At 41.9% G+C, this 27,160-nt stretch overlaps 1 protein-coding gene across 2 annotated transcripts in view; it reads left to right on the plus strand.

Annotated features, from left to right (window-relative positions):
• Window positions 1–332: 332 nt before the first annotated feature.
• Window positions 333–27,160, plus strand: part of LOC117499185 (rho GTPase-activating protein 6-like) — a 52,412-nt gene continuing 25,584 nt past the window's right edge. Inside the window, exon 1 of one of the 2 annotated variants that reach the window (XM_034151540.1) lies at window positions 333–972. In XM_034151540.1, the coding sequence (XP_034007431.1) occupies window positions 484–972 (489 nt within the window). In that variant the 5' untranslated portion in view covers window positions 333–483. Of the gene's footprint in view, window positions 973–22,109; window positions 22,480–27,160 lie in introns of those variants that run through there. The other variant, XM_034151541.1, reaches the window with a different exon arrangement.

The raw sequence follows: 27,160 nt of genomic DNA on the forward strand, positions 1-27,160 counted from the left end.
TTTTTACATGAAAGTGGTTAATAATCTGAAAAAATACAGTATGCAAGCACTGGTCTTAAATGTTCTGATGGGGCGGACTGGCCATTGGGAATACCGGGAGTGTTCCCGGTACACCGGTACCGAAGGGGGCCGGTCGGACAAGTCACTAGCACCCCCGCCCCCCCCCCCGTTGACAATTGACTAGCGGTACCGAGTTGGGCCGGTCGGCCGGTCGAGTTTCCCGGGCTGATTTTTAGTCCCAGTCCGCCCCCTCCCACACTCTTGCACACACACTCTTCTCACTCCACTCCAGTCTGGGAATGACCAGCGTGCAGAGTAACACACTGAGAGGGAAAGGAGACTTTCCACTTTGCGCAGCGTCTGCAGCCAGATGCTGCACATTCCTGCTCCTCACCAGCGTGTACTTGGACTTATTTTTCTGATGGGGAAGCACTAAACTCTTTTAGTTGTAGGGGGGCTTCTTTGAGCAGGAGATCCAACATAATGTCTGCCGCTCAAGGACTCCTCAACAGCGTCTTCTCCTGCTCCTCTCCTGCCTCCAAAGCCATTACCAAACGGAGGCTACGCCAAACCCGGAGCCTGGACCCGGCTATCATACGACACTGTGACACCGGGACGGAGGGAATAATAGCCGCGGATTTCTCCGGAGTTCTGGACACAGGTGCGTCCTCGGAGCGCTTGGATGTGAAACCGGCTTTACGCACGAGGATTCCGACACTTAAAGAGCCCATTACGCCGTCCATATCCTCTCCCTCCATACCTTTGGATGTTTCCCCATCTTCAAACTTCCATTTTGACTATGATATAGTGAAGCGCCCCAAAAGGAATACTGCCGGGGATTTACCGTTTCTGGTGAGGGGGCCCGGTTCGACACCGACCGGGAGCACCGGCACGCTGTTCTCCCCGCGGAGGTGGCTTCAGAGGAAGGTGCAGCAGCCCAGCTCTCACGCTTACGTGGTGTGGAAATCAGAGGTAATGTTTTAAAAGTTTTACAGAGCAGTGCAAACGTTTCTGTGGTCTTGCAGTCGTCCTGCAGGAAATGTGTATTTTCCTGTATGGACTCCAGGCCTTATTATTGTTGGAAAGCTTACTACAAAGGTGTCAGTATAGAAAAGTGACTAACATGAATGTATAGGTGTAAACCAAGTCTATATGGCAGCTCCAGGAAATAATAAAAACAATCAGCAGACTTTGTTTATTTCTGCTAGAAGTCCTGCCAGAAGACACATCTGCTGCTCTGTTTTAACACAGCCAGACTCTAAAAAAGCATGTTCTATTCTTGTACTGCATCTGGAATTCCACTGTATCAAATCAGACATCATGACTTCAGGTGCGTGGAGATGGTGGAAGTTTTATGGGTTTTGAAGAGGGAGTGCTGACCCCTCGCTGACACCTGGAAGCCGTCCAGTATCAAACCACTACAGTTGTCCTGGTCCTGCCCAAGGCCACATGGGTAATTAAAAGGCAGAAGGGGCAGCATTGCTTCATGTTTATTACCTGGATTCTTCTTCTCTGTTTTCAGTCCTTTTAACAGTCTCATCTTACACAAAAAGCACTTCTGGGAAATTCTCATACAGATCTGAGGATTAAATAAATCCAACAAAAGTTTGTCCCTCAAAATCCCTTTCTCCCCTCCTACTGTTGCCGTCATTGGGCTTTTGTCTTCATACAGGCTACAAATTGAGTGTGAAAAAGGGGAAGGCGACGCATGAAATCCTTACCAAAACATACTTGGGCGACTTACTTTTAGCGGGGGGGCTTTATAGGCTGCATAGTTGGCACAGGTCCACATGCACTGGTGAGAAGGTATGATAATTTCCCTGCTGTGTGGACCCTCTCACTCCGCCGTAGTGTTTTGCTTATGTGTGTGTACGTGCTGATGTGAGGGACTTAAGGACACATGGCCCGGGACTCGGTTCTCACGGCTGCCAGTGGTCACAGGGTCAAAACCATGCGGCCCTCAAACAGCTATCCCATAATTTCCTATACAAAAAGCTCTCCTTTTCACTTCCTTACAGTGTGCTTCTCTTTCTCTCACACACATACACACACACACATGCATCAACCTACCTCTCTTCCTCTCTGAGATGTCAAGGAGTTTCCCACCGCTGCAGCTCTATTTTCCATGCCGTACCCCCCCTGCTACGGCCCACAGAGGATAACATGAGGCCATCAGTTTGGAGTCATTAGCACAATCTGGACCACAAAGTTACTGCACCTCAGAGTGTTTGTAAAAATACCGAGCCAAGATGTGTTGCTGGTCTGCTGAGGGGTTTCACACACTGTTGGGTGTGAAGTTAAACCCCGAAATGAAGTGAAAACAAAGACTTTATGTTGGGAATGTAGCAGATTTTAGAGATGTATTCACTGTTCTTAAAATTAAGTAAAGTAATTTGTCTTGCATTAATGAAGGTGGTGATATTAAGATTTTAGACTCTGCAAGTTCATTGTCATAGCATCCTGACATAAATGCAAGCCAATGGTAGCCGATATGTATCCTCTATGTCTATAGTTGTAATAGATGTTCTGGAAATGCAATACTGAATTAGTATATAAATGAAAAGGGATCACTTTTTAAATGTCAAAATTAGACCAAAGCAGCTTTAAAAAAACGTTTTGAGCCAATACCTTGGAACTTTGGCATTTTAGCCTTGGCAGAACATTTACATACCCCAAAAGCATAACAGGGCCCCTTTAACTGCATCAAAATACAGTAGACGAGTTCTACCAGTAGCTACAAGGTCCCTTTTGCTGTGTGTGTGTGTGTGTGTGTGTGTGTGTGTGTGTGTGTGTGTGTGTGTGAGTGTAAATGTGTGTGTGGCAACCTGTGCAGTTTGGTCTCGTGCTATGCCTTTTTAAGGAGGGAGACATGAGCAGAGCACACACAGATGGAGGGGGAAGAGACGAAGTAGAGATGTGATAGTTTATACAAAAAGCAGCAACTGACAGTTTTATTGGCCATGATTGCATAATCGACCATTTTTCCATCGTCAGGTTGTTGGTGTTGAAAGAACAATGACGCAAACAAAAAAACAGTGTTCAGAAAGTACCCTGTGTGTTATTACAGCCAGTGGTTTCTTCTTGAGGAGTGATTGAGTTGGACGTCAAATCAACATGTTCTTGCAGAATAGCCCAACTATAAAAACAGTGAAGGTTCTTACAGAGTGGATTCAGCATGTGAAACATAAGCTGAATGGTCCTTTTGAGTTTTCTTGCTCACATACACTCACACACAGAGGCAGAGAGGAAACAGTGGTCGGCTAATTTAATCCTGGTTGTTTATGGGGTGCCAGAATGTTGACTTTGTACGGTTTATTTTTAGATCCACTTACCCTAATGCTTTAGAAGAGAGACTAAGTGAAGAAAATCATTCCTAAAAAAAACTTGCTACTAATTTGAAAACAGAGGAATTTAGACAGGGTTCACTGAGGTCAGGGATTTGACTTCTTGCCATGTATTTGGCATGCATTCACAATCACAATCAGATCTAATAACACATAGTGGAGTTGGAGGAAAAGTGGTGGAAAGAAGAAAAAGTGTCTGCTTTTTTTGGCCTCTCCAGTAATCTCATCAAGTAAGGTAATGTTAGCCGTAAAGGCTAAAGAGCTGCTATTAGTGTTCATAATCCCCAAGCTGATCTGTTTTGATTGGTTTAGTGACACCCAAGATGGTGGTGGTTATTTCTGAGAGTCATACAGAGCAAAACCCCTCTGTTCTATTAGCTCTGTGTCTAAACCCCGGTCCTGACATTAGGGAATTTAGGAGATTACCGATTTCTATTTAAATGAATTATAAGTGAGACGGTTTGTTTGACATCAGAGCAGCCACACTCTCTCCCACAAAAGCCTTTGAGGTGGCGAGACAACACCAAATTATGAGTGTTTATTAAAGTGCCACTATTTGAATGCAGTCGCTGACAAGTTGTTACCATTCTTTAAATTCTCTAGATGCCCCCATGCTGATGTATGTTTAAGTGTCATTGCCAAACCACGTCAGAGTAGTCAGAGCTCAGAGAAAAACACTTAGAGATTTGGTCACGTTTGCTTACTTAAGATCCCCAAATATGTTTTTCTAAGCCATGCAAGCGTCACCGCTACATCGAAACGTTGGTGGGTCATTCACTCCAACACTTCTGTCCTTTTCAACATTCACTGGCTGGATTGGTATAAAATGTAAAACAGATATTCATGAACCACAGAAGATGGACCCAAAGGACTCCACTGACGAGGTCAATAATGGTTCAGGTAACACTCAAAAGACAACTGAAGAAAGAGGTCATATTGACCACATTCTCCAATGTTCATAACTATCTCTACAATCCAAAATCAATTGGAGACAGTTTGTTGGTTATTGGGTTGAGTTTCCTGAGAAAACCCCCCTTCAAGGTATTTGAAATATCTAATTAAAATAACATCTGTGTTGGAAGTAAAGACATGTTCAGGCTGCAGGCGTAGTGTTTCATTAATGAGAAATCATGCATTCTGATTCCGCCTTCATGTTTTATGAAACATTTCAGCATTAGCTGCTGCACATGACTAATGCTTTGAACTACACATCCCAGGGCGTTGACACAGGCCATGGCTCTCTGCCAGGAGCCAACAGTTTTTGACAGCTTTTGACCAGAAGGTCCACATTAAAGTGTTTATAACAATGAACACATGATCTGACATGATCATCTCACACATACAGTCCATAATGCAAAACGACAATGACAATAAATACTAACACCTTACTCTTCGACTGGTTCAACGACTGCAAGTAAACCAAACAAATCTCCATTTATTTGAGATTTGGAAATGCAATATCCGCATTTTTTATATGTTTCTCTTGTTTGAACTTATGAACCTATCAGCTATATATTTCGCCTTTCCTCCCTCATGTCCTCCCTAAGTTTCCTCAAAGAGAGGAGGCTGCGTTGGAGGAACAAGACCTTGATATTTCGCAATCCGTGGAATGCTTGTACCAAATTGCACTCAAAATATATCTCACACTATCATGGACAGTTCAGCCAAAGGATTTGAAAAGTCTCACAAATCTAGAGATACAGTTATTTTGTTCGGTGTAACCAAACAGATTCACTGTAGCGAGAGCGCGGAGTGAGTAGATGGATCAAGCAGTCAAATATAGGATATCATCATGTTGTTGCAAGAGCTTCTGTCAAAACACTGGAACGGTGATGGAGCACAGGAGGACTCTCTTGGCTTACAGCGGTAGATTCTGATTTGGATCAGTTGTCTTAAAGTCACAGTCTGATCTGGTGGGAGTATTCTTGTCTATTTAAGATGTAAAGATCATATCTGCAGCATAGATCATGCAGGAAATGTCACTACGGCACTGATTCATGGTGGATAGGGAGGTTGCATCTGATGAAAATATACCTTTATTGTTGTAAAGTGTGGCTTCTTTCTATATATATTCATAGTTATGGTATAGTATAGGGCTGTGCGATTATGGCAAAAATCCTAATCACGATTATTTTGGTCAATAATTGATATCACGATTATTAAAAACGATTATCCATTTACTTTGAAAACATCCATTTATTGAAACAAAAATGTGAACAGTATGTTTTTAACAGTTGATTACCCTGAACTTTAAGTATAATTCAACTGAAAAACCAAAAAATTAAAATAATAATAATAATAATAATAATAACATTTTATTTTTTTTAATAAAAATAATAATCGTTTTATTTCGATTACGTTGTTTTCGTAATCGTTGCAAGCCAAAATCGCAATCGAGATTAAAATACGATTAATTGCACAGCCCTAGTATAGTAGATGACCTCTGCAGTGTGTTCTAGTACAGGTCCCCTCCTGGGAGAGGAGAGCATGTGGGTCTGCATGGGCTGTAGTTTGATTATAGTCCTTATTAAGTTAATGGGCCTGGTTGCTGACTGTAGCTCCTGAAAAGCCAGATTGATTCATGTTTTCAAAGGACAGAGACACCCAAGGTAAAACGTTCTACAAGAACTATGAAACTGCAGGGCCAAAACCGACTAACCAATGTCTTTCCTTCAAAAGTGACCATCAGCAAATAATGTATAACTGATTATCATGTAGTTCTGGCATTTTCAGCAGATAAGGTAATGGTATCTCATTAATCACATCTTTCAAAAGTTACAAGCTTTTACTTAGTTTGTTCTGAGATATAAAAAAAACCCAGTGCCCTTTCTCTTGTTTTGTGCCATAAAAGACTCAGAAACTCACATGGCAGTTTAGTCGTCTTTAGTATGGTACGACATCAACGTTTTCTTCCAATGCGATGTAACCTGGACGGCAGACTCCACCATAATGTGTGTGAACAATATGTTAAGCTTCTTCTCATTTGTGCACAGGAACATGATACCTCAAGGGGCAATTTCTTTGGACAAGTTTGCATGATATTCCTCTGAAAAGAACCATATGAAACAGCGGGGCTTGTTTGGCAGTGTTTTGCTTTTGCAATCTCACAACTCCTTTGGGATGTTTTCTCAACAATGAAGGAAAAAGAGAGCAGTTTGAAATAGAGACGGCTGAAAAGTAAACATTAATTTCCGCAGCCAGAATATCTGTGCCTGGTGCAGATTAAACCTCTCCTCCAGTGAGAAAGCAACAGTGTTGAGTTACTTTTAGTGTGTATTAATGTGTTTTCGTGTGTGTGGGAGAGAGCCAAAGCCAGTGGGTGGATGATCTAATTGTGCACTTCTGAGTCTTCAAGGCAAAAATGGCCATCCCCTTGTGTATTTGTGTGTGTGCATTACAGTGACCCCTGTGTCCACTAATGTCCTCTCTAATGTGGTTTGTCACAGGCCAGAGGCAAGGCATGGATAGGATCCCCGCACATCTGCCATGGTGTGTTAGCTTTACAACTTCCCATTTATGTATTTGTCTCAATCAGAGTAAACCCTGGTGATGGGATACTCACTGTGGGACAAAACCTTTCACAACATCTCCCACACAACTGCTCTTTGTCTAATCTTGGAACAGTAAGAGGAAAACTAAAAGAATAGTTGAGTAAAATGGATCTTTTTATTGTTGTATTACAGATGTTCCCATACATAAGAAACATACATACACTAAGAAGAGTAGAGATGTGCTTCTCGCATGTACAGTTGACCCAGATGGAGATGGAAATAAGCTTTTAGGTCAAATCTGGCATAATAATATTAATATCAATAAAGATCAAATTGCATTGGAATTTAAATATTCAATAAAACACTTGTAGAATGTATATATGTTATATTGTGCATTAAATACTCAATATAAATGTATCTTTCTACCAATGATTTGTATTTATTTACTGTATTTTAGTAGTTAATAAGCCAGACGTATTTTTTTCCCCCTGCTAAATATGAGCAGTAGCGAGCCTCAAATCAACCGCTGACCTTCGTCCTGAACGTGGACTGAATTTTGCATTATGAATTCAAATTCGATTTTGAGAATAACATCAACAAAGATAATTCCTACAGTACATCCTGACATTTTGCTCAGGATCTGTGAAGATGTATGCATGTGTTTCTTCATAAAGAATATCAAAAAGGAAACTGAATGTTCATATCCTGCTGCTGAAGACTGAGCCCAAAAGAATAAGATGCAATCGTGCGTTTGATTTTATCGAGCTACTGAATGTGGCTCTGTTTCACATCCGAGTGCAGCCGAGGACATGCGGTCCCTCACAGACGTAATATAAACAATGAGAATTAATACCTGTTAGTGTTACCTCGATGAATTATTACGTCTGGTGATCAAATATACCCTCACATACTTGCACAGCTAGTTCAAATAAGCCATGGTTTTGCAGTTATTGTGCATTTAGCTTCCCATCAGTGTGTGAGTCCCGTTCAGTGCTGAGGTTTAGGGAATTATTTATTTGGAATTCCAGGTCAGGGCTTCACACAGGGGCCCCGGGGCTCCTGCTGAAAGAGGGGCTGCTGCTACTGACTGAGTGACCCTCCAGCTTCCTCTCCTCTCCCACAGATCCCTTTTCTGCCTGCTTTGATTTCTCCTCACAGAGGCTTACTCCTGTCCAATCTTCACTTTTATTTCCGGACTTTTATCAGAATCCAAGCTATATTTTCCTCATTACTTTTTCATCGCCGGATAAATGCATTGGATCACACCATTTTACTTTAAAGGAAACATAACTAAACTGTGATCACAGACTGAGTTTATTGAATAGGTCCAGCTCTGCCCTGAAGCAGGCAGCAATTTGTTCCCTGACATGGAGGCTCCTTTGAACGGACCTGCGTAAGGACCTGAGGGCGTCAAAATCAGTCCTCTTTCAAACTGCTGATCAAATCTCAGTGTTTTATGTAGTTTCCTCTTATTGTCTAAACCCAATTTACATCCCAAAAAACAGTCTCCAGAGGATACATCTTGATGTATTGGAGGCCATACAACAAATCTAACTGACCTGGAATAACTAAGAAAGCTTCCCTCCTTTCAGCTCATTCACACTGTATGATCCTATGAACTGTTTTCCGTTCCAAAAATAACTTTCTCTACATGAAGGTAGAGGGAACTATAGACAACTGGACAACACTACCACAATCAATCAAGTGTAACTACTGCCTTTGAGTTCCCACGATGACACACATTGTTTTTACTTCAGCGAGAGCCCCCTTCTTCCCAGCCTCTTATCTCCTCTCCTCCCTTCAGTCAGGAGTCACCACTATCAGCTGGGAGCAAAGAATTGTCCAACGCTGAGTTCAAATTGGACTTGTCTTTGGGACTCTTTCCAAAGCAACACTGATTTGTAACTCAATTGCGCACCGAAGCACAACATAAACTTTGGCGTTCAGTTTCCTTTAAGGGTCAGGAGGTCAGTACAGTGTAAGGATTAGGAGTGAAGTCATGTTAAGGCAGTGACACCGATGCAGAAACACTATACTCTGAACATCTGTTCGGCATTGCTCAGAGAAATGACGGACACACTCTTCTGATTCCCGTCAAAGGCCTCTCGTTGTGACTGCCTCTATGAAAGCAAACCCATGTCACATAAATATGACTCCTTGCCCCTGAAGAGTGAAGTGTTTTAAACCGGGGGACCTCTCACCCCGCGGCAGTGAGGGAGCAACACAGAAAGAGACAGCAGGCATTTTAGACCCAGCCGGAGCTCTGCGGCTATAAATAGTTACATATCTCAGCGGAGGAACACTCAAGTTCCACAAACTAGACAGGGAGAGTCGTATCGGTGTGTGTGTGTGTGTGTGTGTGTGTGTGTGTGTGTGTGCGTGTGTGTGTGTGTGTGCAGCTCATGCAATATAACTCCAGGTCAAAAGTGATGTGTGTTTCATTCAAGTTAGAATAACATCAGACTGTATCCACTTATCAGACAGTCATTGTAATGAACATGCTGAATGGGAATTAGTGTCACAATGTGTTACTGCCATCTAGTGGCCGTTTAAAAAATAGCTCTTTGTGACTTTCCATCACACCCCTTTACCAATATGACAAACAAACAAGGAACTGATTTGCTATATAAGTTACTGTATATATTTAGAAGTATAAATCTAGTTAACAGTACATTTAGTCACAACACTTTTATTGCATGACTCTCAGTTTGCCTTTCCAAATATGTCCCAAAATCCTATGCAAAGTGCCATTTGTGTACACCAATAAGCATTTTCAATATACATTATCTAACCTTTTAAATACTTGTTCTTATCGACATTTTAAATCATTTTTTATTTGATGGGTGTAAGTTAATGGCAAAACATTTAAAACAGTAATTTTGAGTTATATTGAAGCCATTGGATATCACCATGATTGTGTCTTTGTATTTACCCCATTACACTGATGCTTCCCTTCAATCCTTGGCAAAAACATATCCATAATATAACTTTGAAGCTTCTAATCAAGGCTGGGAGTTTCAGGTAGAACCAGATAGAGGCTAGCTTTATACATTCACCTCTGCAATTCTTATATGTTTTATCATCATCCAAATGCACATGGCTTTTCTCTAGAAGTGCAGAAAAACTCATTGCAAGTAGTTGTTTTTACCACAAGAGGGTGCCAGTAGGTGTCTAATACATATTCCTGGAGTTGGCTGGACTTTGGGAACATTCAGCACTATCTGAAGGCACAAATAATGGATCACAGTGTGAGTGTGGGTGGGCTGCATTGTGGTCCGTCACAGCTGCGCACATCTGTCTCCATGGCCTCTCTGTGTCATAAGTATCTTACAAAAACATTACACAAGCTGATAGCAGCTGCAGGCAGAACATGTTTCACAGCGCTGGGGCCAAATCAAACTGTCTGAAATGCATTGGACAGGGAGGGAAAACCCAACTGTGGGATCCTAGTCCCTGAAATGTATTAAAACACATTTCAGACAATTATAAATAAACCTCACTAGACCTTCACTTAACAATCAGTGCACAGATACCCTCTCTCCTTACAGTGAAAACCAATAAAACCTTCTGGTGAATTGTTATTATTATCGCACACTTGCAAAGTATTCTCATGCCGTAGGAAATGTTTGTACTGTCACCAACACCGAATGGATCCACACACACACACACACACACACACACACACACACACACACACACACACACACACACACACACACACACACACACACAACACACACACCACACACACACACACACACACACACACACACACACACACACACACACACACACAAACATAACAATGTGTGTTTGTTCTGCCTTAGTAGGGAACAGCGTCACTTCCAAGCAGAGATCATATTCTCTCCTGCAGAGTACCTTCCCAGAACATTCGTTGTGTGTGTGTGTGTGTGTGTGTGTGAGCATAGGATATTCGTTTTTGAGAACCAGTAATCCCCCCCCCCCCACTAATAAAAACAGTATATTTGCCCTACTTTTTGGACTTAGACTGGGAAAACAATGTTTTCTTTTTCTAGAGGCGGAGTCTGCCTTTGGGCTTCAAGCTATTTATTTTACTTTTTCTAATAAATACATTTCCCTTTTGCCACTCTTAATGCATGATTGATATAAAACAAGAGCAAATCAGCCTTAATGCCAGCTCAGGAAGGGTTTTACATTTTATGGACACCTGGCCTCAAGTAGGTCTATCCTGGAAAGATTCCATCAGTGCAGGAAGTGATGCGTTTTACTTTTCTAGCAGTAGTTTGTTTTGCAATAAACAGAAGAAGAAGCGGGGTGGTGGACTTGATGGCTTAAGAAAACTGATACAAAGTCTACTACTGTGTCTCCTTTTTATATTTCGCAGCAGATTCTTTAAAGAAATGTGTATCAAGTCTATTTAAATCATCGCTTTGGCTATTTTATAATCCTGTTGTCACCGTGCATCATCTTTCAGCCTCATTACTCAGGCACTCAGCTGAATAGAAAGCAGATGCTTTGTCTATTAGAATGTATTATCTGTTATTCCCTCTCAGACACTTGAAATCAACAACATAGGGGGATTGGATGTAGCAGCCCAGGTGTGAATTAGCATGCAGGGATTCACTCAATGAGATCCTTCAACACAAGCCGGGGATGAAGAGAGACTAATTGACTCAAAAAGGAGAACTATATGGCTGTCTTTTCCAAACTGTAGGTGACTATGGAGATGCCTGTGTTCACAAAGAGGTGTGTCAGTCTGGTTTCCCGCTGCGAGCTGAAATGTGCCTTCATTTGACCTAATTGGAGGACGTTTGCAGTCGCAGAGCTGCCAGGTTTTAAAGAAGAGAGCGTGGTAAACAGAGTTTGGTTGGAGCAGAGATATGAAAAGGAGAGTATGAAGAGAGTAAGAGAGGGGGAGAAAGTGGCGGGAGGGAAAGAGCCGTGGAGAAATGGGGTAAAAACATTCACAAACACACACACACCTGGGTTGGATTAGCTCGGGCTAGCAGGGAGGCTGCGTGTTAATGGAGATTTAATAGGCTCCGAAATGACTTACCGCAGTGCAACATGTGTGTGTGTAGATGTGTGTGTGTGTAGATTGAATTTATGTTGTGAACTTTTACCTGTATGTTCTCGTGCCAATTTTGCTTTATGAAGTTATGTATTCTTTATTTTCTGCTTTATGCTGACTGCTATTGAAAAGTCAACATGCTGGAAAATCATAACTCTACAAAATATATGTTTGGATTTGGTTCGGTGAGTGCGTTTCAAAGGATTTAGTTGGAAATCTACATTGGATTTAAGGATGCTGGTAAACTGTATAATTCATGTGGTGTTTCAAGCCTTTTTTACATAAACACATGAAACACATTTGTATATTTCTGCATGGCTAGAAAGCAATTGTTGGATATTGAAGATTTGCGATGCTTAATCCTACCTCAACTTCTTATGTTTATATAATATTAATTATAATATCACATTCATTGATTTCCTGAATCTAACCCTGCAGACTCCCCTGTTTGTGACTGTGAGGTTCTGTCTGTTGCCATGGCGACAGTGATGTAAACACGCCGCTGACCGTGGCTGTAGGAGCGAGAACAAAGACGGCATCCTTCTCAAACGTAAGCATCAGGAGATAGTTTATATGTTCAAAGGCTCTGACGCAGTTAGCGCTAGTTCTCGGCAATGGAAGAAAACAAAGAAGAAGAACCTCGACTGAAATTATAAATAGCAGTAAAGATGTTGAGAGGTACAAAATGCCATTTACATGAGACATAGACTCACCTAACATTTGGCCGCATAATGAGACATGAAGTGCATTTGTGTGCATACGTTGTGATCACAATGTCACAATACATCCTTGAAACGTATTTCGTATAAGCTGTGGAAAAGTATTGCGGGGAAAAAAGCCTTAAAACGTCACTATTAATGCAGGATTTCTTTGATATAGTGAAATGGAGAGATACTACCTCTTTCATACAAACACACACAAAGAACAAAAGAAGTGTGCATGAGGCTAAACATCAGCTGGACGTTGGAACATGCAACCACTTACTTCATGGTTAAAATGACCTAACAGAGGGAATAGCTAGTGCAAAGCCAAGGTTTGTGTGTGTGTCTGTGTGTGTGTGTGTGTGTGTGTGTGTGTGTGTGTGTGTCTAGCATGATATGAGGTGGTGGGAGTGTGGGCGGAGCCAACAGGGGAGTCGAGCTTGGATTCCAGCTGCATTCCAGAGACAGAAACAGAGAAGGGATGGATCTGTCGACCCCCGCCTCCTGTCTTTACTCTACTTCTTCTTCTCATCCTATATCCTCACACACACACACACACACACACACACACACACACACACACACACACACACACACACACACACACACACACACACACACACACACACACACACACAGTCTGCCTGGTGAAGCTCATGTTAACATGACAGTACTGTCTGATAAATGTAAAACCTTTAGTAACTTTGAGTCCCACGTACACCCTCCTGCTGCCATGTGTATTCATCCACAGCAGGAAATAGTCCCAAACAAATGCTATGCTAAACTCGTGTTTGACTAAACCCCACAATACCAACTGCCTTGGGAAATGACTGGGATTTAAAAAGGTGATTTGGAGATTTTTTGACAATAACAAGAAAATAGAAGAGCATAAAGCCTTGCATTTTTTAAGCCTGTTTCCAAGAAACAAATTTGTCTCCATGCATATCTTTAAAATGTAATTCTAAAATGCACATGTTCCACAGTTTATCCCATATTATCAGTGCGACGGGGGAACAAATCCTTGCTGTCACTTGAGAACAGAGCATTCTTAGAAGGCTGCTGTGTTTATACTGCAGACTAAATATTTACACCCTGAACTGAGGCCGCTCAGTTTGACTGTGATAAAGGTTTGATATGCTTTAGGCCAGGTGACTTGCATACTGCAGAGATCACACACAGCCACACATACACTGTGTATACAGCTATGCTAACACACTGAACATAGTGTCTGTGGATGCACATGCACATGTAGGCATACACTCACTGTATGCACACATAAATACACGTGTGCATTCTTGTTAGGGAATCTTAAACACACACAGTGATAAACATAGATGAAGGGTATGTCCAAGCAGTGTCACTTGTGCTCGTTTGTTATGGTTAAGGGTTCAAATGAGTTCACAGTCCATAGGAGGCCTGACCAAAGTCACACTGACGGATTAACACTGACATACACTACATCAGCTGCTCTCCATTGTGCAAATACAAGAACATATTAAGAGCGAGGTGAGGTGATATGGGGTAAAGTGTGGGACGGACTGTAGCAAAATACAACCACAAAAGGGAGAAAGTGATGAGTCTAAACAGAGAATAAGAGAACAAGAAGAGTTGGAAGATATGTCAACCTTTTTTTTATCGTTTTAAGAACAGACACCTGTTTATTTTACTTGCGGCCAGAAACACCTGAATAATCATGTGCATTTGAATTGGAAACAGGTAAAGTATTGATGCTGATTATCACAGCAAACAAGCAGAATAATAGAGGCAGTTGAGTGTGTTATACTCAGCCACTCATATGTCCTCGCCTCAGGTGCTTGAGGGATTTTATTAAACTGGATTTGCATAAGACAAAGCGCTGGCAACGCTCAGCAAACTCATTTCCATGTGAGCAGGCGATTGGATGAGCATCACCTATCAGCAAACTGTCCACTATGTCACTGATTGCTATAGCTGTTGGCAAGGAATGAAATTTGATTACATTAAGTCCTGAGGTTAAATAGCTAGATCAATTGTTAGAGGTCCCAGTGACACTCCTTGCAAGGAACTTTCTGAGACAGTCTAAACAAAAACACATTTCTACACCTATCTTCTCCAGGAACCAAGTAACCTATTTCTTTTGCTAACCTTACTCTAAGTTTTTATCCAAATTGCAGCCAGAAACACAACACAATGTCACCCCTCTACTTTGAAATATCCACATTGCTCTTGCAAAACATATTTCTCTATAATGCCTCAGTTCATAATGTTTTTGAGTAGTGCAAATGTGCCATTAATGACATCACTAAAAACTATACGACACACAATGAATATTGAGCTTTTCGGGCCCCTGGGGGCACAGTTGTTAATGTTACGTAATGCCAGGGCCAACATCTTGGACTTGGAATACTTAAAACCAAAAGAAAAGTCTAGTTTGTTAGAGTTTATATAGTTAAAATACTCATAAAGTCAAACTCGGAGCATAATGCGAGTCCCAGAGTGGCTGTTAATCTCAAACATCCATGATGGCAGATTCACACACACCAACGCCAAGTGTTTGGATAAACGTGCCGAGAGAGATGCTATCCTTCAGTTTGAGGAGGCCGAGCCAACACACCGACGTCACATCACTCAGTGGACATTGTATTCTATTATTCAAGCTCAAGATTCACTCAACACAGAGAGAGAGAGCAGAGAAAGAGACCAGAGACAGGATGACAGACAGAGAGGGAGAGAGAGAGAGAGGAGAGAGAGAGAGGAGAGAGCAGAATGACAGGAGTAAGAGAGAGAGAGAGAGGGCAGAGAGACAGAGAGAGAGAAGGGAGAGAGGAGAGGAGAGATGAGAGAGAGAGACAGAGAGAGAGGAGAGAGAGAGAGAGAGAGTCCTCAACGGTTGTTCCTTCAGTTTACTGAGGAGTTAGTCTAAAGCCTGCACGTCAGGCCAGAACTGTGGGAGGGGACAAAAGAGAAGACGGTTTTCATAGTGTGCAAACTCTTCATGTGCTGCCACTTTGTATTAAAGGGGCCCTATTATGCTTGTTGGGGTCTTCCCTCTCCTGTAGTGTGTTATATATGTTTTAGTGCATGTACATGGTCTGCAAAGGCTCACTGTGGGAAAACCTTTTTTAGTTTGCAAGAGAGAGAAAATAAAGGAGTAACCGTTGGTTTCACTGCGTTATGTGGATCACACATTAAATACATTTTAGGCATAAGAAGAATACTTTCATCGGAGACATACAGAAGTTATTTTTCTACAATATGTATAGTTCCATTTCTGGATTTGGAGTTCATCTTTTTAAACTACATTTCTTAAAAACCAAAGATAATTATGTTGTGTTTTGTCCCTAAGCTCCTGTTGATCTCACCTCGCTCTCTGTTTCCCATCATTCTTGTGGTGCTATGGCAACAAGAAAAGGCTATTTTTTGCTGCCAGTACGCAGCATTATAATACAGAAATCTCCTCAATTATTTTTCCCACTGCCTTTTTCAATGTTTTCTCTACAGTTTGATGTGAAAATATTTGTGAACAGCTGCATTTTTATAAAACTACAATAGTTAGAACCATATTCGTCAGACTTGACGTTGCACTAATATTTGAAAATATGTTAATGACATAATTGATGGTTTCTGAGGGATCATGGCATATTACTGGGTTTAAATGATATCATAATACATGCTCACAGAAATACACACGATCTTGTTATTGTGCTGTTCGATACAGCTGGTGAGCTTAGACACCATGGCAACTGTTGTGGTAGAAAACATTAAGGAGGCGTGGGAGGTGGAGGACGTGTGTGTGTGTGTGTGTGTGTGTGTGTGTGTGTGTGTGTGTGTGTGTGTGTGTGTGTGTGTGTGTTGTGTGTGTGTGTGTGTGTGTGTGTGTGTGTGTGTGTGTGTGTGTGTGTGTGTGTGTGTGTGTGTGTGTGTGCGTTAAGGTGGAGGAGCTGGAGCTGAACGACAAGGTATCTGTACATGAAACAGACCTTATCATATAAGGGTACTTCATTTCCCAGGATTCATATCATTCATGTTCAAATGCTTTCATTGCAATTGATAAATGAAATAAAAAGAATACAAATAAATGAAAAAAAACGAAAAAAGAATATATAGATTTTTGTAATATATATAAATGACTGAAAACAATAATAAAAAAAAACATTTAACGTGAAATAAATACATAATTCTTAAAATGATAAATAAATGAAAAATTATGAATAAATACAAAGAAAATTTCAAAAGTAAATGTTTTAAATATACACTGTGAAATGGTTAGAAATGGTAATCTACCACTGTGAAATGGTTAGATAAAAAAAAGCCCTTCTCTTGCTTAGTTTCAGTCTTTAAAGCACCTGACCCAAATAAAAACTCTCCCCAGCATCACTGAGGGATTCTCCGGAGGAAAGTTGCCAGCCGACCAGTCATCCAAACAAGCTGACAGAGCGGCAGCGGGAAGATGGAGTGAGAGGGGCGGGAGGTCAGATCACCACATGGACGGCGAGACGGACAGATGAGGCCAGACACATAAACATACACAGATGAGTGGAAAAACACATAGGCGGTCTTCACGAACAACTTTTTCTTCTCACTTTGAGATGACGTCACTAAAGTCTGGTGATGAAAACACAAAGGCTCTGAGGTATGCATGCTGACATGAATAACACACACACAGAAACACATGCTGGTACTGGTCTTGGGGGTAGAACATGTCAGACTAGTTTCATATTTGAAAACAAATATATCATGCTCTGATTAAGACCAAGACTACTACCTGCCTTTGTTTGGAAAATAAACACGTTTCTCCATCTACTTAAAAAGCTATTCATCTGACGTCAACCTGAGAGAGCTTTCTCATTTGGTGCATTCAAACCAACGACAGGAAATGACCCAAAACAGAAACAAAAGCATTTGTATAAGATGAATGACTGTTGACATTTGATAGCGAGCGGTGCCTCATGTTTGGAGAGCTTGGTGTAACAAAATGGGCAATCAACAGGCGGACTACAATAAGAACATTTGTATAAGACTTGGCAACATGTTTCAGATTCCTACGCCACCACTTGGTTTCAATCAATTTCTCCTCAACAGCTACGAAAATAGATGATGTGAGATTACTCCGTGGACAAATGACAGCTTGTCCTCGCAGTTTGAGGCAGACTTGTTGTTTCTTCTTCACAAGCTTCCTTAAATTAGAGGATTTCTAAATGCAGTTTGAATAAATTCTTCCAATCCCATGTGGCACAGTCGGTTTTAGATATGTGTCCTTTGGATGTTGATTTGGCATTACGATGGTTCTCCAAACGTATCATTTTACAAAGGAGCCTCATGAGACTGAGTTTAACAAAAACAAACTATCTTGTCCACGTACTGAGTAAAACTAACCTGTGACACTCATCAGACTCGTCACTCAGCTGCCCTATTTCTTGTGCAAACCCTATTTATCCAAATTGCAACCAGAAACTCAACAAATTGCCCCTTCTTACTTAGAAAAATCCACATTCCTCCTGCAAACACATTTCTCTATCACGCAAAGTCAGGTCAGGTCCAAGCATTTTTACTTTGCACACACTCTAATGGAGGTGGTATGGAGATGAAAGCCATATAGTCGAGCTGGAAGACTACCCAAAATTCTTCACTTCCACCTCTCTGTCTATTGGCCCTCAGGACAGAGTATGGAGATTTAGGACAACTGGGTTGGCCTGTTGATAGAAGCGCCCAGATTGAATCCAGACCAGCGCTGTCGTCACGTTGTGTGTGTGTGTGTGTGTGTGTGTGTGTGTGTGTGTGTGTGTGTGGATGAGCAGCTCCTCTAAAAAAAAAAACTGATTTTCCGTCGGTCTTCTCTGGAGGTAGATTGAAAGACATAATTCCTTAATTTATTTATTTGTGCGTCTTCTGTGTTTACCTCCCAAGTGAAGGAGTGCAGCACTGTCTCTCTCTCTTTTCCACACACACACACACACACACACACACACACACACACACACACACACACACACACACACACACACACACACACACACACACACACACACACACCACACACACACACCACACACACACACACACACACACACACACACACACACACACACACACACACAAACACACACACACCAACACACCCAATCACTCACATTCCCCAGTTGTGAGGTTCATCCCCCAGAGACTGACTTTGTGCAGCTCCTGCTGTAAATTCGTTTATGTGTGCCCAGTTTTTACCATTCCTCCCCACCCGCTCCCCTTTCGCTCATTTTCTTTCTCTTATCCCCATTCTACACGGTGTGTGTGTGTGTTGTGAAACCAAGGTCAAAGTTCATCGTCTGAAGAGAGAGTAAAACACAAAACACTACGAGCTACCACGGAAAACACTCTGTAGTGTCACTCTTTTCTCCTCTTCATCAAGTGCACAGTTGTCATTTACTTATGTTGACTTTAGCATTGTTAGCATAATTCGCATAACTGGGCCCCTTTAATGAACTCTGACTTCATGCGTGCTCATGAATGTGATGCAACACATGCAAACACTTCAATCTGGGCCTTGCGACATGTATTTTATGAGTGTTTATTAAACAGATCAAAAGACCTCGCACCCTCTGTCATTTACTGGATCGTCTTAAAGCACTTTAACAGAATACTTTCCGCACGATGGAGTGATTTCACAACTCAGGCATCCGGCCTCTGCAGGAGGGTGCTGCACCTCCCGACGGGACGATGTAAACATGAGCAGCCCGCCTGCATTAAAATGCTCAGGAATTAAAGACTGGCCACGCGTGTTAACAGTAAAATAATTGTACAAATTGTTTTAAACATGAGGTTATTAAGGATCACAGAGAGAAAAAGAAGATTGAAATGGCTGTAATTACTCCTCACTGTCTCTTTTGTTGCCTAACCTCCATGACACTTCTCCTCCAGATCAACACTATAATAGCAGGGATGTGATATATATCAGCACAAACAGGCCGCGCCAAATTCAACAGTGGAAAATCCTGCGTGCTTTGAAATTGATATATGATCACAAGGGGGCCTCATTTCAGCATCATTTTAACAAATTCAAGATGATATGAGAAGTGATGGCCAGATGAAGGGACGTGGAGATTCAGACTGTTTGGCTTTAAAACCATTCAATTGTGTTGCAACGTGCAGTAGTAGCACGTACCGGCCAACATGCGTGTAGAAACACACGTCTTCTTCTCCTCTCCTCCCTCCTCTCCTTCTCCAGCAGCCTCTCACACATCGGCTCTGTGTATTGTGTGTGTCAGCCATGGTCCTACTGGGACAATTGAAACTCCATTTTAGGAGACAAAGGGTCTCCAACAGGACCATAAAACACAGCTTCCAACCTCACGACTGCACTTCAGTCACTGTTTGTGCTGAAAAATCATACATTCCTGTTTCTCCTTCCTTTCATATTCCCTCCATTCTGTCCCCAAGAGAGGGGCTATATTAAAATCACATATTATTGACTATGACTATTTTATTCCAGGAAGCATCAACAAGATCATTATTTAACTTGACAAAAGTTAATCAGTTTTATTTGTGTTTTTTGCTGCTATTTTAAACGAAATGCGTCAGCAACTTGGCTAGGATCAGTAAAGTCAAGCTTAGAGGTTAAATTGGAAGTGCATGATTATGACCGGTGGCCAACAGGAGCAAAAACTATGCAAATAAAAAACACACATGTGCCGAAACTCATGCAAATAAAGAAACATCTTCACCAACTTGGCAACACATGTGCAGGGTCTCTAGAACAACCTTCATCAACTTCACAACACATGCGCAGTTAATTATGAAACAAACTAACTCGGTTTTCTGCATTATCAGTGTCACAAATAAACAATTACCTCACAGCTATTTAATCCCAAATAAAATGCATGCGGCTGAAGAGAGCAACATAAAGGGTTATTGGCTCCACCTTCTGTCCTTATTTCCTTCACTCTAAAGTCAAACGTCAAGCAACTTTATACAACACCTCGAATGTTTGACCAACCTCATTTAGATCTGATAAGCAGTGAGCCATTCAAAGAGCTATTCTCTGTAAGAACAGGTTTTTTTGGTCGTGGGTAACTTTATAACACTGCATGTTTGTGATGATGCCTGTGTGAGATACACACAGCTACCTAACAAGGCCTAACTATACCGCACTAAGCCGAGCGAGGCCCTGCAATGGAAATGCGCCATTAGTGTCACCTGGTTTATTGCTGAGTCTGTGCCCCCGTTTGTTATCTCGAGATTTCACAGTAAAGAAGTGTTCCTCTTAAGTTCCCAGCATTCTTCAAATGGCTACGGCGCTATCTGATAAGCAGGGAGGAATTCAATGTCCTTTTTCTTACACTTATTGACTCAAATGTACTGTTAAATTAGAGAAAAGAGGGTGGTTAGTTTGTGTTTTTCTCAATAAACACACTCCTGCATGGCAAAGCAAATCAAGTGTGTGAATGTTGTTCAGCCACTGATACAATCGTGTTGTGCTCTTTTTGTGTTGCATGCTTCTGTTTATAGATGCAGATTTCCCAATGCTGGTTCCACATTAAGCATCACACAAACCCAGACATCCCTCCCCCTGCTGAAATCTTCCAGTGGTGGACTGGCCTTTCATGTTTGCCCTTAAGAGCAGAATTCAAAAGGGGAATGCCCATAAATAAAAGTGACCATAAATGACTTTTACAATGGAAGCAAGCGATCACAGTTATGGTTCTGCGGTTTGTCCAGTCAATTATCTCCGCTGTGATTTAGTTGCTCCCGTAATAAGGCCTACAGCAAGCCCTTCATCACAGGTAGAAAAACCTTTCTATCTCTCGGATATCAACTCTCCACAAGATGAATTGGTTTGTTTTGAACTTGAGCATGATGTTTTTCAGCTTACTTCCAGGAATGATTCTTTTATTTTGTCATTTAAAGCTATGACTTGCAGAATAACAGATCAGAATAACATATGTAATTCCCTCGTCACACACAACAAAAACAGTTATTTGCCATAAACCATAACAAATCCAGAACATCCCTATATGGAGTTTACAGAGACAATCTTATCAACTGCAGCTCCATTGGTGGTTCACTGGTATGAAAACATGTGAGCGGCCCTGCAGTTGATAATCAAAATCTTCTTCCATTAGTCCTCCTCCTCTAGTGCCACTACCCTCCCCCTCTGCCTCTCTGATATTCAGTGCTAAATAGCTTAAATATGCTGCCAAAAAAAAAAAAAAAAAATGCATAATACATGTAGGAATGTTGGGATGATTCAAACAACTGTTGGAAATAATTGCAAGATATCTCATGTAGGCCACAATCCATGAAATTATAAAAAGAAACACAACATGCATTTGGATCATGGTTAAATGTCACTATTTGTGATTCAAAAATATAAATAAATACAATTACGTTTTTTTCTTACACCATTTGTTTCAGTAATACAGTAGTTGCCATCTGATTTGTGCGTAAAGATCATACAACCCTGACCAAATGCGGTTATATTTTGAAAATCTCTACCGGAAGTTCTAGCTCACACTGTCGCTGACCTGAGTCTCTCTGCCTCTTCTCGCTGGGCTCAGCATCTGTCTTCGACCGAGTCCACGGAGCGCGCAGTATGGACCCGTTACGCATTACGCACTATGGTGTCCGTTCTGGCACAGTTGGTTTTCTGACACGCGCTTCTGACTCGTGTAAAGACGTCAGCTCTTAATAAAAAGCTGCAGCGACTTGAAGTGGGAAAAAGATTGTCTTGAATGTAGAAGAGGGAGAAGAGGAGACTTCTGTTTTTCTACGCTCCACTCAGACGCGCTCACACTCTTTTTCGGACTTATTTTCTAACGGGATATCATTTGTTGCATCTCCATTTCTGGTCGTTTACTATATGTGGATACTTATCCGGCACCATGGGAGACTCCGTGTTCCTCGACAGGCAAAATTCCTATCTTGTAAGTACTCGGTTAATTGGCTATAAATACATTTAAAAGACCCTGACGTGTGACGATAACGCGGCTTGAGGGCTCACACCTTCTGTTGTATGTGAGTGCTCGTGTTTTGTGTATCTGTGTGCGTGCTTGTGAGGAACAGAGTGAGAGATGTTTATTTACTGCATTAAAATGACTTTTTGCATATTGAATATTAACACTTAAATTGTGCCTTTGCATAACTGTTTTGCATGGACTTGAGGATATGCAAGAAATCACTTTAACTTTGAGGTTAAAAACAAATAAAAAGTATGTCCCTGTTAAATATGAGTGACTCAGTGACAGCATTTATTTTAAACTGAGTGAAGAAAAAGGGGCCTCTGCAGGCAAAAGCTTCCTGTGATGGAGCTTTTAAAGGTGGGGTATGTCATTTTGGAGAAACCAGCTCGAGTGCGCTAGAATTTGAAAATACACAACCGGAAAAAAATCTGCCACTTCTTTACAGAGCCCCTCCTCCAACACACACAAACGCGCACATGACCAATGAGGGCACGAGATAAGTTTGTGCACAGATGGAAGGCTGACAGGCAGGTAGGCCATCCAGTTATTTTAGCCGGGCCGGCTCAGATGATTGGTCGTGCTTTTTACAGTACTATGGCTTCCTCAGATGACATTTTTTAATGTATTTATTGTCAAAGCATTTAATATATTCATTGCTATCGGGATGTTAAGAGCATTCCATGGAATATAACCAAAAGTGTTTCTGAAATAAATTACATACCCCACCTTTAAGTGACATGTGGTATATCGAGCATGCAAACACACAAGACCACACACGTTTCCTGACTCGAAGAGGGGACTTTTGCTCTGAAAACCGCTCAGCTGAGACACAGAGCTACAGGTGTTGTTGCTCTGTGGCCACATGAGGGCAAAACACACAGATATGGGTCAAGGCCGAGAGGAGCGATGGGAACTGCACCTTCAAAATGAAGCCCTCAGCATTTTGGAGCTCATATTTGGCAGATTGCAGAACAGGTTCATTTCAAATGTGGGAATGGAGTTGTGTCGTGGATTTAAACATGCACACATGCTAGTGTTTTATCATCCGCCCCCTCTTCCCTCCTTGTGTTTCCATCTCTCCCCCTTCTCCTCCTCCCCGGTGGTGAGGAGTCCTCTGCTGACTGCTCCAGCGGTCTGTCTCCTCTTTATGAGCCATGTTTCTGTGGCTGGAAGCCCTCATAAAGCTGCAAGCATTGATTGGAAAACAATACAATTTTCTTTGGCTCGGCTGGCAGCACGCTGTGGTCTGGACTCTGGGCTTTGTAGTGTGAAAGCAGCCGGCACACTATGCCCACAGTAACTGCATCAAACAATCTTCAGTTCACTAACCAAACTGTATGACTGTATGTCATCCCTCTAAAGAAATGACAAATGGGCTCTTATTTGTTTATTCAAGTTCTGGTCTCCTTCTGCAAACTTGATAAATACATGATGGAAAATAGACATGAGTCCTGTCAGAATGGGTAATCTGATTACACATAAACAAACGCAGGCTTCGGTGATTCCTGCCAGGACAGATACATATTTCAGATTCTAGGTTACCAGACTGCAGACACACAGGGATGGAGAGGACGGGGAGACAGAGCCAGGAAGAAGCGAGTGAGATGCCTAACATAATCTTACGCTTGCCACTACGTTAGCGCTTAATCCTCCCTTCGGGGTGGCCCCCCAGTTATTCCACTTGTAGTGACGTGTCAAGTATTCTGCTTATGGCGTCAGAGCATTGTACTAATGGAGTATCGATTGATATCACATCTGCCTTCTTGGAAGGAATTTGTGTTCCAGTATTACGAGGATTACCCGAGTGATACGCAGGCAACTTTTTAAGTCAACGTAAGCAAGATTCATCTCATGCTGAGGCGTCGGAAAGAGGAACAAATCATCACTAAATACCCTAACAGATCATTTCAAAAGTATACTCGTTAAGTTTTTTTGCATGGAATGTTTTTGTGCACGTGCATTATATCACATAATGGCTTCATAGAAATGAACCACAAGGAAGTATTAAAAGACAGGAGTGTGGTTTAAGTGAGCTAATCCTGGAGCCACCAAACCCTGAGGCTGTGGCCAGGAGTCAAATAAAGTGTTGGTCATACTTCTACACTTCAAAGAATTCCAATGACGGAGTTATTTAGGAATCCAATGCTGCATGCTCATGCAGACTGTGCATGGACGAGTGAATCGAGTACACGTTTAAGAGGATCTGAGTGCGAAAAGATTTGAGATAGATTTTTTGTAAGTAGCTGGATTTAAGAAGACAGAGAGAAACATAAAGGAAGTATTGATGAGATGATGGATCACCGTCCCCCACTATCGCTTGTTCCTTCTTCAGCTCTGTCTCTCATCACTGACCAAACAGAACAACTCTTCCTCGAGCAACCCTTGTCATCCAAAGTGCAGCTACCTGTGTAAACAAGCATCACCCCCCTCCTCTTTATTGTCTCCAATTGTTCCCCTCTTTGCAGATTCTCCCAGCATGTACTTCCATTGTTTTCAGAGACTTCAAATACTTCCTTTTCCCTCCCTCCATAAAGCACAGAGCAAACATTTTACGACACACTCTCCTCCTTCTCTGCTTACCTGCTGACCTTGTTCTAAGTCAGTAGGTGTGTTTGTTTTACTCCCCTGCCACTCCCAGTACACACAGCTCTGGCAGAAAAAAGCCACAAAGCCTTTACTGAAACGGCAAATTGAAATGAAGTAGATAAATCGTTACTGAGTTAATCCGAAAGATGATTGATTTGATCCTTGATGCTCGAGAATGCACGTGTGTTTGCGTGAGTGTTTGTGGGCGGATGGCATCAAGCATCCATGCGGCTTCTTAGTCACCGGTACACACTCTGACCCAAAGGGAAAAGTTAGCAGGAGTGGACATTTTGCCAGCAGATACGAGGAACGCACGCACAGATACTGAAGCATTTTGAAATGTACAACTACAATCGGTTTTCACAGGCTATCCTTTAATAATATATATCAGGCTTGTCGACCCTTATCACGGCATGTGTTGTGCGACAGGGCCCTCTACATTCTTTAATCTGGCACTTGAAAAGGATTCCTGCTTTAATGTTGCATATGTGGCAGGAAGACCCTCTTCACGTTCCTCAGCCGTCACTTCTGGCTCGTCATGACAACAACTCGTCTTTCTCTCTAGACCCCGACTTGTTTTATTATCAACAGCGAAGGAGAAGTCCGCCCTCCCTAAGACTTGTCTTTTTATGGAGATGGTCGAGGGAGAACAGAGCAGAGGAAACGCAGAGGAGAAAGTTCTGGCAAGATCTGATCCGCTGTTTTCCGAGGGAGACGTGCTACCAGAGGAAGGAGTCTTTCTCTGGGCCTGAACAAAATATGTGATGTTTTAAGGAGTTTGATTTACAGGCTGAAGCTCTTGCCCTAGTTTCCTCCTGTGCTTCACTGAGGGGTTTATTTTTTTCTGGGATTGTTAAGGGAGTTGGTCAGCAGGTTCAGGAAAAGGTTAGACGTGTTTCCTGGCTGTTTGTGTCGAAGCCATGAGGGCATGACCGCGTCGCTGCGTGAAGTATTACATCATAGTTTTGGGATTTTTAACAGCATGTTCTCCTGGACTTGCAGCAAAGCGGCGTATTGAACTGGAACAAAGACAGAACTAATCAAATCCTGGGCATTAAGAGTTTTATAATCAACTTCTTCACACACACACACACACACACACACACACACACACACACACACACACACACACACACACACACACACACACACACACACACACACACACACACACACACACACACACACACACACACACACACACACACACACACACACACACACACACTCTGAGGTTTGCACTCACACCCGCGCAGCACACATGAGTCACGCACACAAACTAGATGCTTAATAATGAGAACAGATTGTGCCGGGTTAGGGCACCTTAGACAGCACGGGCTGACCTTTGCAACACTGCGAACCAAATCTCCTGCTTATCGTTGTAAACAAACCAAAACAAACCCAGTGTATTTGCATGTAATGGCAGTTTAAGGATGATTAGCAGTACTGGCAAACATGAGGCTGCGGGGCAAATTAAGTAGCCATCTAATTTTTCTTGGGGTTAGACACTTCAGGGAAAGTTTCACAAAAGGGTCAACGAGCATCATGTCATCTGTTTTACTGAGTGTCTCTAAAGGTGAAAGGTCTCAAGAAAAGTGTCTGTTTTTGTGTAGGATAAAGCTCATGTAACAAGAAATATGTTGCTCTACCAAACATTAAGAAATGATGGCACAAATATATAGTAGATTTGGAATATGGTGAACCACAAAACACATTTTCTAACAAGCTATGGTTCTAGGGACGGAAGTGAAACCTGAAGATGAGCGTTATATGCTCTCTCTTTAAAGTGAAAATCAGCACATGACAAAAGCTGCTGCGTACATGACCTACGTTTGTGTAAAAACAACTCAAACAGACAGACCTATAGAAAGAGATGGACTGATATAATCAAGACCGACAGACACCGATGAGCTGACAGACAGGAAGCAGGAAGACACATTTCCAGTCTGGTGACATCTCAGAGAAATAATCAGACCCAGACCAGGACGCCAGGAATAACACATTTTTGCGAAGAATAACGCACAAGACACCCATACTATTCATACATGCAGCGTCTCTG

The sequence above is a fragment of the Trematomus bernacchii genome, unplaced genomic scaffold (genome assembly GCF_902827165.1).
Source record: "Trematomus bernacchii unplaced genomic scaffold, fTreBer1.1, whole genome shotgun sequence".
Lineage (NCBI taxonomy): Eukaryota > Metazoa > Chordata > Actinopteri > Perciformes > Nototheniidae > Trematomus > Trematomus bernacchii.